This window comes from Sander lucioperca, chromosome 5 (genome assembly GCF_008315115.2).
Source record: "Sander lucioperca isolate FBNREF2018 chromosome 5, SLUC_FBN_1.2, whole genome shotgun sequence".
Classification (NCBI taxonomy): Eukaryota; Metazoa; Chordata; class Actinopteri; order Perciformes; family Percidae; genus Sander; species Sander lucioperca.
The window spans coordinates 3,675,015-3,693,464 of NC_050177.1; the positions used below are offsets into that span (position 1 = coordinate 3,675,015).

Genomic DNA, 18,450 nt, shown 5'->3' on the forward strand with positions numbered 1-18,450 from the left:
TCAGATCTATCTACCGAAAATATATGCAAAATCGCGCATATTTAATGAGAAAATGCCGAATTTGCATAATTAAACATAAACATTTCAAAAACTTGTAATACATTTTTTTTATATACTTGTGTAAGTAATCAACTGAGGAAGTTTCATGGAGAAATCTATTATTTAAAAATTTTAGCCTATTCACCTGTAGTGTCTCGCCTTAAGGAACAGTGTGAAATACCCTATATAATCATTCTATCACCACTTTAAATAGTGTTACAGGCTTACAGAAATGGTTTGTTACCAAGTTATTGTTTTTGTTTTTTCCAACCAGAGGGGTATTGCACAAAAGTAGAATTTATAAATCCAGGATAACCGATAAAGCGAGGCTTGACCTAGTCTGATCAGAGCAGCCTGGTGTTGTGTGTTTCACAAAGTCAGGCTGAGGAGGAGAGACTAGGTCGAGTCAGGCTGAGGAGGAGAGACTAGGTCGAGTCAGGCTGAGGAGGAGAGACTAGGTCGAGTCAGGCTGAAGTAATTTGGATAGATGAGCGTTCACGGCTTTCCTCAACAGACCGTGATAACAGATTTCCTGATGCTAAAATGGAGAATACGCGTTGTGCATACTTTACACAGAGTGAGCAGCAGCTTCTTATGGAAGTTTGATGAAGTGAAACACATTATTAGTAAAGAAGAAACACGGAGAGAAACAGTGAGAGAAAGCGTGGCAGACAATCGCGGACCGCCTGAATGTGTAAGCAGCCTAAAAATATACATTTACTGACCACTGCTCTGAACTGAAACATCATAATCATACCATTCAAGGAGTTAGGCTACTAATCATTTACACAAATTAACAGTTGGAGCTAGGGCTGCACCATATATCGTAAATACTGCATTAACTTGAAACAGGTAAACCTTGTAGTGCATTCAAAGTTATTGTAAAATACCCTTTTCTCATCTGTTTTTGTTGTTTTACAGCAATTTACTGGTGAAATAAGTTATTATTGTTATGTTATTATTACATTTTTAATAAATCATTTAAATTCCTCCCTTTTTGTGCTGATCTGAAAAATGTATCCGATCTGTGACTCAAAACCGTGATCCAAACTGAACCGTGAGTTTGGTGATCCATTGCACCTCTACTATTTTGCATGTATGTATATGCATGTGTATATTGCAATGTGGAGAGTCATTTCTATATAAATCCTAAAAGACATTTGTGAAACCCTCTGTGTGCATTCATTAATATTGAGATTAGATTTCTGGGACTCTTCAGTCTGGAGTAACCTCTTTCCTTCTCTCACCTCCTCCTTCTTCCTCTTGCTCCCTCGCTCCTCTGAGTCTCCCGAGGTCTCACTCACAACTTTCCTCTTGCCGTCCTTCTTTTTCTCCTCCTTCTCCTTGTGTTTCTGCATGTACTCTGCGATATGGTCGGGGCCGTCCAGGTTGTCTTGAGGCTCCCATGTGTTATCCTCACTGGAAAGGTGAGTGCAGACAGAAGAAAATCTCCTCAGACTTTGTTTTTAGGTAACATATTCTCACTCTAATTGATAATTCGTATTATTCCTTTTTTCTATTGCCATTTTGTAAGGTTATTTGCAGGTCTGCAACTTAGTGTCAAAATACCAAACCTTCAACTTTGAGGGCATGATACAATGCCAAAATTTATGCTGTAGATCAGCGGTTTTCAATAAGTGAGGCACGCCTCCACAGGGGAGGTAAGACACGCAAGAAAAAATAACTCTGTATGCAGCTCTATTGATATCGGTAATTGCGCGTGCGTGTATTAGCTTTAAAATGCGTTGTTTCCTTGTTTCAAGTCAACAGAAGTCAGCATTAAGGGAGGAGACAGGACCCAGCAAAAAACGTAGGAAATATGATCCTGGGTACTTAAAGTTAGGTGTCACCTGGTCGGGGTCCGAGGCTGCACCTCTGCTGCAGTGTGTGGTCTGCAAGGAGGTGCTAGCAATTGACAGCACCTCCACCTACTTGTGTGAGTGTGGGTTTTCCGCACTGACCCTGATTAAAAACAAATACAGATCAAGGCTGCAGGTGGAGGACGACTTGCGTTTATTCTCTCAACACCTCTGCGCATCAAAAGCCTCGTTGTTCCCACTGATTAAACTGAAACTCAAAGTTGTGTTGTCTTGAATGCATCGGTTGGGCCATAGAGTTGATGCCGCTCTTGTAGTGCAAATTATGTGAATGGTGCATTTTGTTTGTTGTTTAAATCTGAGGTTTTATGTTCGTTAAATGTGATGAAAATATGTGAATCTGTTTGATCTGATATCATGCCTTCAATGCAGCCTACCTTACCTACTCTAAGGGGAGGCTCATATTCACCCAATTTGAAAACCCCTGGTGTAGATTATTTGCAAATTGTATCTCAGGACCAAGAACACCAAGTATTAATATTATAGACTCATACTTACTCTGAGAACCCCTTCCATTTCAGCAGAAACTCTACTCTTCCATTTACCACTCTGTGGTCCAAAATCTTCTCCACCTCATACTCCTCCTCTTCCTCCTTCACTGCTGCAGGCTGCACCTCCTCCTCTTCCTCCTCCTCCTTCAATGCTGCAGGCTGCTCCTCCTCCTCCTCAGCCTTCTTGTCCTTCTTTGCTCCTACGGTCGCCAGCTTGACGTCTGCTGAGGGCTCCTTTGGTAGACCCAAGGGGGAAACATGCAGAGATTATAGCCGCTTTCTGACCAAGTAGTTACAGGAACGTAGTTATAGGAAAAGTCCACTTCTAAACAGATCTACTAACTACTCGCCCCCAAAACCGTTTTTTTTCCAATTGCATTCGCACTGGCCAAGTGGCCATAGGGACTGGTAGGAGGGGTAAGGGAGTGATGCAAGCACGGCAACGGTCTTTATAGCTTTAAAATCTGAAAACAAATACACCAAAAAAAGTATGAACTAAATACTAAATCTAATGTATATAGCATATTTGTCATAATTTAAACAAGTCTCCCGAAGAGAAACGGGTATCTCTCTCTCCCGCCTCTGACTGCTGCGCTGTGGACGTGTGTGGTGTGTGTGTGTGTGTGTGTGTGTGTGTGTGTGTGTGTGTGTGCGTGTGTGACGGCTGGCCAGAGATGTTCACAAGTCATTTTTTGGAAGTCCAAGTCGAGTCTCAAGTCTTTGAGGGGCAAGTTCAAGTCAAGTCTCAAGTCTTTTGCCACGAGTCCAAGTGAAGTCTCAAGTCCCTGGTCATCTGATCTGTCCCTAACACTGTATTGTTAAATCTTATGAATTCAAAGCATGTCCTGTAGCTACCATCCAGACAGTACAGTATCAAAATCAGTTGTGGGATGACTTTATGGGGTCTACTTAACACATCCCTCTAGCCCTCAGACCTGGTGAAATATGAACCTAAGTCTGTCACATCATATGGATACAACTATAAAGATACAATCTGCCTGTTCCCAGCATTAGCACAACAATGTGCCTGTTCCCAGCATTAGCACAACACTTTGCGATGGTTAGCTTGTTACCTGTGGTGATATATGCTAAATGTAACGTCTCTTTCACTCAAAAAAATGTCTAACGTCGAAGTGGAAATCAAGAGAATAGTGGCAGCGCCACACCAGTTACAGAACAACATGCATCTCAGTGTCAGTCCAAATTACGCACAATAAGCAGTTTGAACTCACTGATTTAATGCCATTTATTTTCTAAGTGTTAGTACGCTCAGTGAAACTGAGTCCAGCGCGAGGGAGACCTGACTCAGAGGAGGAGAGGTTAGTGAGGCCAGCGTCTCCACGGCAGGTGACAGCGCTTACGGATCCGCTGCACCACGCATGGATGAAATAATGAAATAGTAAATAGGACTACCTTAACAGAAATATGTGCAGAATTAAAACAGTCAAGACGGCCCAGTGTTTGGTGGACCGGGTACACCTTGTTCACTTGATAGCCTACAAATCCTCCACAGGATCAATTACGCATCACATGAGTTTGCCCACCCGACACAGCGTTTGTTCCTGGGGAGATGGATCCGTGTGTCCCGCCTCCTGTGCACCATGGATGTCTGAGCCTCAGCAACCACTAACTATAAAGATACAATTGGCCTGTTCCCAGCATTAGCACAACACTTTGCGATGGTTAGCTTGTGACGATATATGCTAAATGTAACGTCTCTTTCACATTAGCGTGTGAGTGACTGACCTATTTGGGTGCGTTTTGAGATGCCTGATGAAGTTCGACGTTGTTGATCCGGTGCCACCCACCTTGCATTTAGCTGTTGGCTTACTGCCACCGTTTACCAAGTTATTGAAAGCAAAACTAATGACAAAAGGCACAACTCCGGGAGGACTTGGTGTTGCCATGTCAATGTATTTTGTTTTATGTGAGTGCGCGCACATAAGGCATAACGCATGCGTTACGTTGCACATTATGGCAAAGGGCAGGGGACATGAGGCTCGTCATACGTTTCCCCAACGTATATGCGACAATAAAAGAAAGTAGAAATACATGAATACATTTAGATTTAAAAGCAATAATTGCATGAAAACATGTTGTTGACGAGTCTCGAAGCTCGAGTCTTAAGTCTTTTGGATCGAGTCGCAAGTCAAGTCTGAAGTCAGCTGTTTGTGCGACTTAAGTGCGACTCGAGTCCGAGTCTCAGACTCGAGTCCCCGTCTCTGGAAGAAACTCGGCCGCTATAATGAAACAGTGAGAGAAAGCGTGGCAGACGATCGCGGACCGCCTGAATGTGTAAGCAGCCTAAAAATATACATTTACTGACCACTGCTCTGAACTGAAACATCATAATCATACCATTCAAGGAGTTAGGCTACTAATCATTTACACAAATTAACAGTTGGAGCTAGGGCTGCACCATATATCGTTAATGTTGCGTTAACTTGAAACGGGTAAACCTCGTGGTGCATTCAAAGTTATTGTAAAATACCCTTTTCTTATCCGTTTTTGTCGTTTAAAAGCAATTTACTGGTGAAATAAGTTATTATTGTTATGTTGTTATTACATTTTTAATAAATCATTTAAATTCCTCCCTTTTTTGTGCTGATCTGAAAAATGTATCCGATCTGTGACTCAAAACCGTGATCCAAACCGAACCGTGAGTTTGGTGATCCATTGCACCTCTACTATTTTGCATGTATATGCATGTGTATATTGCAATGTCAAGAGTCATTTCTATATAAATCCTAAAAGACATTTGTGAAACCCTCTGTGTGCATTCATTAATATTGAGATTAGATTTCTGGGACTCTTCAGTCTGGAGTAAGCTCTTTCCTTCTCTCACCTCCTCCTTCTTCCTCTTGCTCCCTCGCTCCTCTGAGTCTCCCGAGGTCTCACTGACAACTTTCCTCTTGCCCTCCTTTTTCTCCTCCTCCTCCTTGTGTTTCTGCATGTACTCTGCGATATGGTCGGGGCCGTCCAGGTTGTCTTGAGGCTCCCATGTGTTATCCTCACTGGAAAGGTGAGTGCAGACAGAAGAAATCTCCTCAGACTTTTCGTATTATTCTTTTTTCTATTGCCATTTTGTAAGGTTATTTGCGGGTCTGCAACTTAGTGTCAAAATACCAAACCTTCAACTTTGAGGGCATGATACAATGCCAAAATTTATGCTGTAGATCAGCGGTTTTCAATAAGTGAGGCACGCCTCCCCTAGTGATACACTGGTAAGAGCTAATGATGTTTAGCCATGTATGCAGCTAATTTAAATAGCTCACTTTACCGTATTGTGTCAACAGTTAACTTAATTTTATATTACATGTGGCTACGGTTGGGTACCGTTCACATTTTTACAGGTGCCGGTTCCGATACCTGAAATTTGGTTCCGGTACCCAACAGTACCTTTTTTCGGTACTTTCCCTTTGTAAAAAAACTAAAAAATTAATTTCAGTTGTAAAAATAATTTCAAAGCTATTTATCCTAGAGGAACTTCGCTCCGTCCGCACCTCTGTGTGTGTGTGTGTCTGTGTGTGTGTGTGTGTGTGTGTGTGTCTGTGTGTGTGTGTGTGTGTGTGTGTCTGTGTGTAATAATCTGATGCATTTTGTAATAACAACCTGAACCCAGTATGTAATAATATATCTAATAAATGTCTCTGGTTTTTGTTATAAATTATTACATGACGCTGAGATTTCTTTAACAGTAATGTAAAATGGTGCATTGTGTAACGTTAACAACAAACAAAATGGAGTGTTTTTTTTCAAACATTGTTTTTTATTAATTCATGAATTCTAGCGTGAATCATAGTGACTCAATAATAATTATAAAATCAACCTGTTGTTCAGTAGATTAGTATTACCTTTCATTGGTCAAAACACGTCAAGAAATGATTATTTAACCCTTGCGTTGTCTTCACCGTCGGCCATCAACTTGTCATTTTCTTTTTATGGAACTTTTTCTGACATTTTTGTCGCTTTTTTAAAACGTTTTTGTCCCTCTTTTCAACGTTTTTTTTATTCATGGTAAATAAACCTAATTTAAATGACATTATACCTGATTTTTGAGTTTGAAAAAAAGCAGAAATTATGAATAATTTTGACTAATAGCATAGTTAAGATCAGAGGATGTTGAGTGAATCACAGACTGGTTTATGTCAAAGTTTGGTCAGGATGCTGTTTTGAAACCATTTAAAAATTATTTTTCAAATGCTGTGAAATTAAATAAAACAACTAGGATACATGGATGTCTCAGTCACTTAAAACTACTACTAACTGGCTTCTCTGTTAGCCTACAAGCTAGCACGCCACACTGACTTTAGCTTGTGCTCTGAAGAGCTCTGTCTGGCAATGCTACACTAACTGCTAACGATGCTAGCGGGCTAACGATGCTAACAGCAGTTGGTATCACAACTTCTACAAACTGTTTGGATGTAAAACGATATTAACACACACACACACACACACACACACACACACACACACACATATATATTTTTACCTTCTGTCCGGTTCAGTGACTGTTATCAGCGGTCCTGTAACACTAAATTTTTACCAGAGAAAAATAACAGATCCTTTGTCACCGCCGAGGGCCCGCCCCTATGCCCTCACAACGACAGCTGATTGGCCGGGAAGTTAACAGCAACCAATAGAATTAAAATAGGTCAAGATATTTAAAAAACAACAACCAACAATTTTACTGTAACACTGAAGACACATTCAAAATAAATTAATTAACAGTTACAAAAAAAAACGGAAAAAACAACAAAAAATGATATAGTATAGAGTATAAATAATTAAATCAACCTGCCATATGTGTAGTAATAACAATAACTGAACTGTTCTTTCTTAAATATTTTTTAAATATTTAAAATCCAGCATGTAGAAAGTCTGTCTGTCTGTCTAGCTATCTATCTAATGAAAATATAACGAAGTTGCTGTAATCTAGTGCCATGTAGCTAGCTAGTGGTCTTTTCATAATCACTTAAAACACAGTGTAGTGGTATTTCTACAATCAAACTGTGTTAACTACACTAAACACACATTACTTTGTCAACAGAATGCATGCAATGCACCTGCAATGCTTCGCTATTAGGTGTACTACTAGCTAGCTTACAGCATGAGTCAGCAATTAGCGCTAGCTAGCGGTTAGCATTAGCGATCTTTTTAAAACGTTATAATACCTCATATCATAGTGAATTTGTCTCGTGATTTGCCCCAGACACACACACAGTGGGTATAAAAGCACTGTTTATGTGTCACTGCCTCAGAGAATTAGAAATATTCTCCAGTTAAATCTTAGGTATCATGCTACAACATTAGCCAACTAGCTAGCATTAGCACTATCATACTTGAACTTGCGCTAGCCTTATAGCATGCATGATTCATAGTTAGCTAGAAATCACTGTTGCTAAATGGATTATCAGAGCTAAAATGCTCCTCGTATCCGGCAATGCTGACTAAGTGTGGATATTACAAGCCTAGGTGTAGACCACCATGAATCAAGATCAAGAAATGTAACCAGTAACCGGAGCTAAAGTCTGCTGTTTGACAGCAAGCAATGGTGTAGTAAGCATAGGCTCCTTTGCTAGCTTGCTAGCTGTTTGCTTAATTAGCATCAGTGGTAGCTGTTAGAGGGGACAGCAACGGTTGCTTTCAGCAAAGTAAAGTAAAGTTATACAGGCTGTTCCGTTATGAAAATAATAACTTACTAACAACTAGTGAGCTCATGTTTCTGTCAAAGACAGAGGTAGCTAGTGTTCTAAAATATAAGAAAAGACAAACCATAAGCGTTTCCAAAAGTGGTCTCCCGCCTTGGAGGAAAAGAAAAAGGAGGGAACCCAAACTTGAATGTAACCAAACCACTGGGTTAAAATTATGAAGGACTAAAAATGACAGAAGGAAAAATAAATAAATAAATAAATAAAAGTAGAAATAAATAAATAAATGCAGAAATATAGTGAAAATAAATACATTTTGGTAATATAAATGGCTATTTCTGTATTTTTACATGTATTTATTTATTTATTTATGCATTTCTATATGTATTTATTTATATATTTATGTATTTATATATTTATTTATTTATTTATTTATATATTTATTTATTTATTTATTTATGTATTTCCACATTTCTACATTTATTTATTTCTGTATTTCCACATTTCTACATTTATTTATTTCTGTATTTCCACATTTCAACATTTATTTTTCCCTGCGCCTGTATGCTAATTGAGTGGGGGGTGCCAACATCAGTCTGAAGCAGGATTGGTTAGAGCGATGTGATCGAATCTACTACTACTGCCTTGATTTCACTGGTACAAGGAAGCCTATTCGGTAATGCTGCTTGAGTTAATCAGACTGTGACGTTAGCGTTAGAGAGTTGGCAATGCTGCTTACACTCTACGCTACGTTACACACTTTCACTGGCAATCTGGATGCAACTGCTGCTGAAAGCTAGCCTACATAATTCGAGGTAAGATTTAGCTTTGCTAGGTTTTAAGGTTATAAGAGGAGTCACATTGTAAAGTCCCATTGTAAAGTAAATGTATCTGGAGTTACCATGTAAATTGTATGTAAGGTTAGCTTGCCACTAATGGCAAAACATGCTAACGTTAATTTTCTGCAAAATCGAAGTTTTGCTACGTGTTCCTAATTTAGACATAGTATCAGCGAAATGCAAAATGGGAATTGTCAATGCTTATCATTATCTAACACTAACTAATAGCAAATGAATATAAATGTATGTAAGTTTCTTATAACGTTTGGTTAACTGTAACAACCATAATGCACCGATAATGTCTTGCTACTGTTTGCTCCATCAGCCTATGGTTGGCGCATTTAGCCTTTTCATGCTTTTAAGAGCTAACGTTAGCAGAAATGAGCTCATTTAACTAAAGTTACACTAAAGAACAATAGACTGTTGTTGATTCATATGTATTCTCCCCCGATATTTAATGAAGTACAGTTACATGCTATTGTGCATATATATTTAACTATGAGGGGCTCAAATGGAAATTGATGACTCTCTTTCAGAAATAGGAGTGTGGAGAGCTACGATGGCATGTGCACCCACCCAATGCCTCAGAAGTAAGTAATAGTTACTTTTCTTTTGCTATTTATGGTACACAATAGGCTCTATGCGCAACTTACTTCCGCATTTTGCAAAACAGGTGAAACAACATCCGGTTCAGGTCTGCTGTACCGCGCTACGTTGGATATGGCACTGTTTTACTCTAGATGCCTTCAGGAATTACCCAAAATGAGCATAACTGATGTCCATCGCATATGTAGGTTGACATTTAAAACTCCTGCCACCAAAATGGACAAAGGGTTTAAGCTATACGCCTCCTCATACATATTTGACTATGAAGGTTTGTATCTGCTAGCGATAGCTCATGTTAGCATTCCCGAACGGGAAGAATGCAGTATGTCACTATGGTAGCTAAACTAACGATAACATTAACCTACTAATCTGAGCTGCAAATTTATGATTGCTAGCTATATACCTACATAATCACGTTTTCACTTTGTTTTTCACCAGTATCAAACAAAGACAGACTGACTGGTGCTGTCAGCATCAGGGCAGCTAGTCACAGATCAATGAGGAAAAACGAGAAGCCACACAGCTTGAGAGTAACCTTAGGGATGGGTTGGGTGTTCTGTTCGGGTTCTCAGTCTGTTCCAGTTCAGGGACAGTATTTATCAAGCCTCTCAGGGTAGGAGTAAGCAAGAGTGGATTAATCAGTGATCATGAGCGGGTCCCCTTGACTGTCTTATCACCATGGACAGACTTGCAGGAGCTGCTTTAGTCTTGAGACGCTTGGTAAATGCATGCACAAGTTCCAAGTGCAATGTTGTTTTTTGTCTACTTGTCAAAATATGTGTATAGTGAGGTTACTGGGGTAACTCTGATTGGACATCCTTGATTCCTGACTGCCATCTTTTCTATGTTATTCATAATACGTCCTATAAAATCCCTCTATTACAGCATGAGCAAATTCTGTTATTGTGTTTGTTGTATTAATGTCATTGCCAAACTTGCCCCAGCATCCTAACTAGACTGTTACTCAAATCAGTGGCATCTGTTTGAACTACTGCTCAGGTATGATACATTAAAGCTCAACCACACTCTCAAATCTGTGTCAATGTTTGCAAAAAAAATTCTCCATATACTTTTGTACAGATAGTGCTTCGAGATTCGGACCCTGTCATCCTAACGGTGCTCATGTGTAGCTGGCACTGCAATGTGTAACCACACTGTTGCTTTGCTATTTCACACTGCACACTATTCACAGTTGAATGTGCAGGTTGTGCCACCTGTCCACACCTGCACTGAGACAGAGCAGCAATGGCACAAGCCCAGAACCGCGGTAAGTGTTTAGACAATTCCTAGGCCTAATATGTACTGTACCTCTTCTACTATGTTGTCCTTCACAGTTTATATATCATTTCTATGTTATGTGTATTTTTAATTATTGTAAAGCGACCCTGAGTCCTCAGAAAGGAGCTATATAAAATAAACATTATTATTATTAATACTCCTGGAATTAGTGATATTTAAGTATACATATGTATTAGAATAATCTGTCAATGCCGAGTCCAACTTTTAAAGGGTCAGGAACCTTAGATGGAGAGCAATGCAATTGAATGCAATTTTGTTTTGCTCTCATTGTTTTAACATAGGCAGTTGTAATATGTCACATACTTTGGCAGATTAGTTCGTTTTTGTGTGTGTGCGTGTGTGCGTGTGTGTGTGTGTGTGTGTGTGTGTGTGTGGGGGGGTTCCTTTCAATTTTATTGTCTCCTATTGTTAAGATTGTATGTTGTTTGTCCTTTTTTTTGTCAGGGAGTGAAACCTGGGCCTGTAAACAAAACAGTCATCAGGAAACCAAGACTCAACCGGCTCACGGAAGGAGGAGTCAGGTGAGGTAGTGACTAGTAAGATGCTATTGCAATTACTGCATCATACAGTCTACATATGTACACATATACACACACATATGTACATGCTTACACATACATACAGTATATACACACACTTATGTACACACACACACACACACACACACACACAAATAAATAAAAGAGAGATTTCATAGGTGTCAGTAACGTGCAAATATTACTAACACTAATTACACTACTAACACTAAAATTACTAACTATTACATTCTTTCACTGGAGTACACTCTACAAGGGCTTGGTTGGGGACCCAATCGACATCTCTTTGCTACTGATGGAAGACATGTACAAAGACTTTAGCATTAGAGAGAAACCTCTTGCAGCAACAATGGGCATCAGTGACGAGAAGACCCTTGTTGAGACAGCTTTTGGCTTAGCACAAAGGGGGAGTGTGCTCTCATACCAGCAGCCTGTATTGCCCACAAAGTCTGTCAAGATGCACCAGGATCCTCCACCTTACCCACCGCTGCCTATTGGGGAGTACAGGCTTGCCCTGACAGACTGTGTCCATGTGTGCACTGAGGAGGAGCACTTCCACCTCAAAAGCTTAAATGTTACACTGGACATGGCCTATAAGATTGAGGCAGCAACAAGAGAGCAGGCAGCAGACCAGGAGTGGCATCAGCTCCGCAGGCCTAGGATCACCTCCTCACGTTTTAGAGAGGTGTGTTTTGTGAGGGGAGTGAGCTCTGCAGAGTCTCTTGCAGAAAGAGTCCTCAAAGGAACAAGGCAAACTGCAGAAATGAGAAGAGGTGCAGACATGGAGTTTGAGGTGGCAAGGGAGTACTGCCAGATGAAAAATGTAAACTACACACCCTGTGGCCTCGTCATCCACCCAGATGCCCCTTGGCTTGGTGCTTCGCCAGATGGCTTGATTTTTGATCCATTCGCACAGCCACCGTTTGGACTGGTTGAAATAAAGTGCCCTAATGTGAAGAACTATGTGGACTGTAAATACCTTCAAATGCAGGATGGCACTTTGGCTCTTCGTAAAAGCCACTCTTACTACTGGCAGGTGCAGGGTCAACTATTGCTCACTGGCCTGCAATGGTGTGACTTTGTGATTTGTGCTCAGGAAGACATGCTGGTGCAGCGTATCCAGGTTGACCCGGGGGTAAAAGCAGTCATCAGAGAGAGGGTGGACCAGTTTTACTTTAAAGTGTACATGCAGAAGTACTTGTCTGTCTCCAAAAGATCTTACTGATCGATGCAGGATAATTCACGTGGGGGCCTTTGTATGAAGAAAAATGAAATTACCTGCAATAAATGTTTGTTATTGTGAGAAGCAGGAGTAAATAAAATGTTATGCATCTCATCTGAATTTGGAAAATGTATTGGCTTATTTCACTACTGTATTGTTATATTACATAACATATTCACCTATTTGTGTAATTAGTTATTTCATGCTTTGTTTCATTTGAAATGCTTTGGGTCTTCATAACATACAGGGTGGCTATACAGAACTACACATTAGCCACAGCATATGCCTCACAAGTGGTTAAAGTAATTACACCACACACAGGTGCTATTTACTTAATGTGTTCTATTACTTGACAGTAAAATATGGTTCAGATTTTTCAAGCAAGGTGACTTTTTTTTCACAGTTCACGTTTGTCATTCACATCTAGAAATGAAACCATATCTATTTTTGAAGGGCTCTTACAGTCAATTTCAATGTTTCATGCATCACTGTTGGAAGGATGTTTTTTAGGTCTGACAAACTCTTTATCGCCAAAGCAATATTTGCATTAAAAAGTTACACCATAATTGTTATATAAATAGGCTATATAAATACACTGCGTATTTAGCAATAAACACAAAGGAGAGAAAAGGTTGTTTTTTTTCAGATTTATTTGTAACAAAAATATTTAAATCATTCCATATACAATGTCTCATGGTGACTGTATAAAAGATGTTTTCAGATTTCATATACAATATTTTACTGTATGCATGGTTTGATTTCATACATTTTACTACAAGAGATAGAGAGGGGGACAATTAATGAACAGTTGGCATTTTGACAAATTAAATCACTCAAAGTCAAACATAACATAACTTGTATTGCTACATAAACATGTATCATGGAATACATGTCAAATCTACATCAGAGAATCCAGTTCGTTGAAATTATGTAGTGTTATTGTTTTATCATAAAGAGAGACAAATGGAACAGAATTGAGGGAGGTCCATTAGCAGATTAGTGAGCAGATCTGAGACAATAATATTGACCATTCAGTGTATTAGTAGTATCCAGAGAGACTGGCTCAGTGAGGTTAACAGTTATTTGGCCCAAGCTTTGACCAGTGGCTTGTTTTGATAGTTTGTTAGGAGGCAGGCTACTGCAAAAAGCTGGTTGATACGGCCACAAATGGACAGAGGGATAATAGTGTCAAAGAGTTTGTTCTCTTTGATTCGCCTAATTGTCCTCTCCACATGTATCCTTAACCGTGCAATGTCCTGAGTGACCAGCACTTCGCCATGAGACAGCTGTGACTTTTTACTCAGAAAAGGTGGTCTGTAAACTTTGCAAGGCACTAGGTCGTCAATTCTGAATCCTTTGTCCACCGTTACAGCCATATCTTTATCCAAGAGAGGGACAATGCCAGATTGCCTGAACAATTCTTTGTCACTGATAGAGCCGGAATACAGTGAGGAAATAAAAGTAACAGCACCATGTGGTGACACACCAATCATCCCTTTCAGGGTAGTGTGGGATTTATACTGTGAAAACATCTCACTCTGTAAGAGTAAAGATGAAGGCGTCTGACATCTCATCTCTGTACAGTCAATAAGGACTTGGGTGTCAGAGTATTTGCCGAATACACTCGGCATCATGGCTCTAATTGTCTCAGGAGACATCCATATCCCAACAGCACCCAATAAGGTGTACAAAAAATGTACCCAGGTTTTGATTATCCTGCTGACGGTGGACTGATGAATACCGAAACGATCACCCAGATCTTTCTCCTTCAGTCCCAGTGATAGGTACGCCAAGAACAGGAACAGTTCATCAATCATCGGAAGGCATCGGCTCTGGTGGGGAGCAGGGGGAACAAGTCTTAGTGGTAAAAACGATAATAATTGCATGGTCATCATAAATGTTTCTAAAGTGGGGTCCAAAAGTCTGAGACCACTTGTATGTGGTTTTAATTACATTGAATTAGAGAGCTGTGTTGTTACCGATGCAGATTTATCAGCAAGCTACTTTTATAAACAAAATGATTAAGTATGAACTATGCCTACTGGTCGATGCGGTGAATCAGTGGCATTGTCAGGAGCTGCTGTTGTGCTGGAAGTGGATGACTGTACCAACACGCACGATTCTCCTCGTTGCAGGTTCAATCTGTCTCCAAAATGCCTGTAGGTGGCGGTAGCTTGCAAATCTAAAAGAGTGAAAGAAAATTATTATTAACTTTAAAATCAAAGCATAACCCATTATTGATGTTTGGAAAATGCATCATCACAAAGCTGAGATATGTGGTTCTCACAGGACAGAGACGCTACAAACAGGCTATGATGATCTTATAGATTAAACTAGCCAACCGTATATAAAGTTAAAATAAGCTCAACCTTAAACATCTACAGCAGTAAAATGAAACATACACATTAATGCAGCAGTAATATTAATCCATAAACATCCTATATAATAGTAAAACACTGAAAGGGATCATTTTACTGCACTATGGGTACTTTTACTTTTCATACATTAAGTACATTTTTCTGATAATACTTACATACTTTTACATGAGTAAGGTTTTGAATGCAGGTAGTGGAGTATTTTCACAGTGTGGTATTAGTGCTTTTACTGAATTAAAGGATCTGAATATTCTGCCCACTACTGTGATTAATAAATGAATGGATTTGAACACAATCTAGGTCTGCAAGAAAGTCATAACCACAGAGGTATGCAAGCTAAGTATCATATGACATGATACGTACCTGGTATAGAATCTGATGTCGTCATCCGATGCTAAAAACCTCTCCAAGCCAAACGACTGCTTCACTGTAACCTCAGCCATTCTCTTTTGCAGCTCCTCTATCACCTGCTGCTGGGCCTCTATTTTCTCACATGCTATATCCAAAGCTGATGGTTCTGGTTTTGCATCGTAATCATGGCACTGAAGCAACAGTTCAACATCCATCTCTTCCTCTTTAGTTGATTCGTCCTCTGGTCGTTGTATTCTATCCCAGACACTTGGTCTGACTGCCGGTGTTTCGGTTTAACGAGAGACCATGTTAACTGGCGACCGTCAGCCAAATGCGTCTGCTGTTGTTGTAGTGACGACAGCTGTTGAAAACGGGAAGAGAATACGTAGCTGTCCGCGTGAATACCTTTTTGTTAAGTTGTCATTAAAATGTTAAAACATAACAACGTTTACGTTACCTCTCTGATTTGTCTTTGGAGTCTTCTCTGAGGAAACTTGTCAGTCGCGTTTTGAATGTGGCTTGCTGTTAAGGAAAACAGGAAGGCAGCGTTGCTCTTCCTGTTACAATGTTTATAATCTAATAAACGTTTTATTGAATGGACCTATTAGTCTTCAGAGCTTGTTTAAGTAAACACATGTCACGTAGAAAACAATGTAGCCCTTTTAAAAGTAGAAAATAAATTAATAAACAACTTGGATTCGAACTCGTGCCATTGTGGGAAAATATAAAGGACTCAGCAGTCTAACACACTACACCATCACATCACATTATTAATATGTGGACATGGCGTAATATGAACTCAAACGTCACACAGAGTCGCTGAAAATCAGGAGGATCCAGATCAAGTTGTGACCATACCACACTGCATGCACATAACTAACAAGCTGCTCTTGCTCAGAAATTGTCGTTATTTTGTTTGAGTCCCACAAAATGCACATGTCTGCTTGTAAGCACATTGAAATAAAATTGAAACTCAAATGTCCATCTCTGATAAACCAAATAATAAATAAACATGATTTCACGGGATTCGAACTCGTGCCATTGTGGAGGAAAAACAAGAGACAACGAACCAACTCAGTCCGCTAAAGGATCTATAACAAAGTCAGGTAAGTATAGCATCAAAATATCTCATATCGTATCTTTAAATCAGGAGGATTCAGATCAAGTTGTGACCTTGTCTATGTACATAAGACCATTTTGTTATTTTACTGGTTTCCAACACAAATAACAGCCATTTAAAACCAGATCATTGTTATAAAATGTTGATGTGGCAATACTTGCTTAAGTTAAAATATCCCACATCAGCTTCACAATAAAGAAATTCAAGGAAAAAAAAAAAGAAAAAAAATGCATAGAATGGAGCAGTGGAGGGCCATTTGCCAAGAACAGTAGGGGATGTTAAACAGTCAAGTTAACTATAGTCCTATTTAGAACAGGCCAACATCCCAAATAAATAAAAAACCAGACTTGAATTACAGTCGGGGAAGTAGGCCTACATCCTCTGCTCAAACTTTTTGGATGAAGCTTTTGATGTCCTTTTGGGACAGTCAGTGGGGAGAACAGCTGAACATGCCAGGGCAGATGAATAGTGTAAAAGAGCATAAACCGATATGAAAGCAGTGCAGGTGAGGTTGTGCATTTGTGTAACTGTGCAAAGGGGCATGGCAGAGATAATGAAATAAGGATGTGCAAAACAGCATGAATGATTAGATTCAACTTTGTCATTGTACAGAGTACAAGTACAAAGACAGCGAAATGCAGTTAGCGTCCAACCAGAAGTGCAGACAGGTGTTGCACAGAAGAAAAATGGCTATGTAATATGAACAACATGTCCAGATATGTGCAAAGTAGTAGCAGTGACATTGTACTAGTAGTAAGAATATATAGATATATGCAGGGTATTAACAAAATATACAGTAAGAAAAAAAAGGATAAATATGGACATACTGAGTGAACCATATAGACAGATATGTACAGTGTGTACAGTTATGTGCAGTGTGGTAACATTATAAGAATAGTACAGTACAGATGGAGAACAGTTAGCACGTACAGTGATCGGACAGGAGCGCAGCCAGACGTACCTTAAATCAGAAAGGGTTTAATTGCCAAGTACGTTTTTATAACACATACAAGGAATTTGTTTTGATGTTGTTGGTGCACGTCAAACATTCTCTATATGGAATATTAAACATTATAAGTATAGGTATAAACAATATAAGTATATGTACACAGTAGGTCTATGTATTAAATCAAAAATAAAGATAGAAACAAAAAATAAAGAGCATTACAGCAGAGAGAGAACAGTGGCATGAAGAGCCAGGGGTGGAGAGTCAGGGTGGTTTCTGGGCCTTGTTAATAAGGCTAGTGGCAGAGGGGAAAAAGCCGTTAATGTGACGTGAGGTTTTGGTCCTGATAGACCTTAGCCTCCTGCCAGAGGGGAGTGGCTCAAAGAGTTTGTGGAGGGGTCGGCCACAATCTTTCCAGCATGCTTCAGAGTGCAGTTAGTGGGATAAGGGTTTTGAGTTTCAGGGTTTTTTTTGTAGTTCATTCCAGTCATTTGCAGCCGAGAACTGGAATGAGTGGTGGCCAAAGGAGGTGTGGGCTTTAGAGGTGACCAAGGAGATGTTAACTGCTTGAGCGCAGGCTGCGGTAGGGCAGTGAGCTTAGGTACAGCAGGACTTTCCCTAGCTGTAGTGCCGCGCACTAATACACTCAAGGTTAATGAGATGTGCGCATGGGTAGGCTACAGTGTCAATGTAGTATGTGGTACGCTGAGAGATGTACGCTCGTTACTTGTAGGCCCTATGGCTTGTGTTCCAGTTGGCTACAAGTGTAAAATAAACATGCACTGAGAAATTGGCGTCTGTTCACTGTTACGGTCATGACAACAAACTATTACACTAGCAAGGACTTGTAATTGAGTTGGTACTAGCAAGTTAAGCGACGTGTGTAAGGAGGGCCAGCCAACTAGCCTAATGCATAGAACAGAGGTGCCCAAATTCTTTCATATGAAGGGCCAAAATGTATCTGGATGGAAGGCCACGGGCCAAAAATAAATGTCAATGTTGAAGAATACCGTAATTCTTGCCATTCTCCATAGATAAAACGTACATATGTAATTTAAAGGGGACGTTTACCCTCACTATGCATTACATTGCCGTTAA

At 39.7% G+C, this 18,450-nt stretch overlaps 1 protein-coding gene across 1 annotated transcript; it reads right to left on the reverse strand.

Annotated features, from left to right (window-relative positions):
• Positions 1-829: 829 nt before the first annotated feature.
• Positions 830-6,988, reverse strand: LOC116048002 (heterochromatin protein 1-like). Its single transcript, XM_031297083.2, has 4 exons — positions 6,900-6,988; positions 5,253-5,421; positions 2,415-2,641; positions 830-1,458 (listed from the first exon to the last, which is right to left on the reverse strand). Exons 2-4 carry the CDS (start codon positions 5,358-5,360, stop codon positions 1,125-1,127), a joined length of 669 nt encoding a protein of 222 aa, XP_031152943.2. The 5' UTR covers positions 5,361-5,421; positions 6,900-6,988; the 3' UTR covers positions 830-1,124.
• Positions 6,989-18,450: the final 11,462 nt, after the last annotated feature.

Coding starts and splice junctions, on each gene's coding strand:
- LOC116048002 (XM_031297083.2), bottom strand. CDS start 5,360: ATGCAGAAACACAAGGAGGAGGAGGAGAAAAAGGAGGGCAAGAGGAAA. Junction 2,642..5,252: donor GCAAGAGGAAGAAGGAGGAG/GTGAGAGAAGGA, acceptor GGTCTACCAAAG/GAGCCCTCAGCAGACGTCAA. Junction 1,459..2,414: donor AAATGGAAGGGGTTCTCAGA/GTAAGTATGAGT, acceptor TCACCTTTCCAG/TGAGGATAACACATGGGAGC.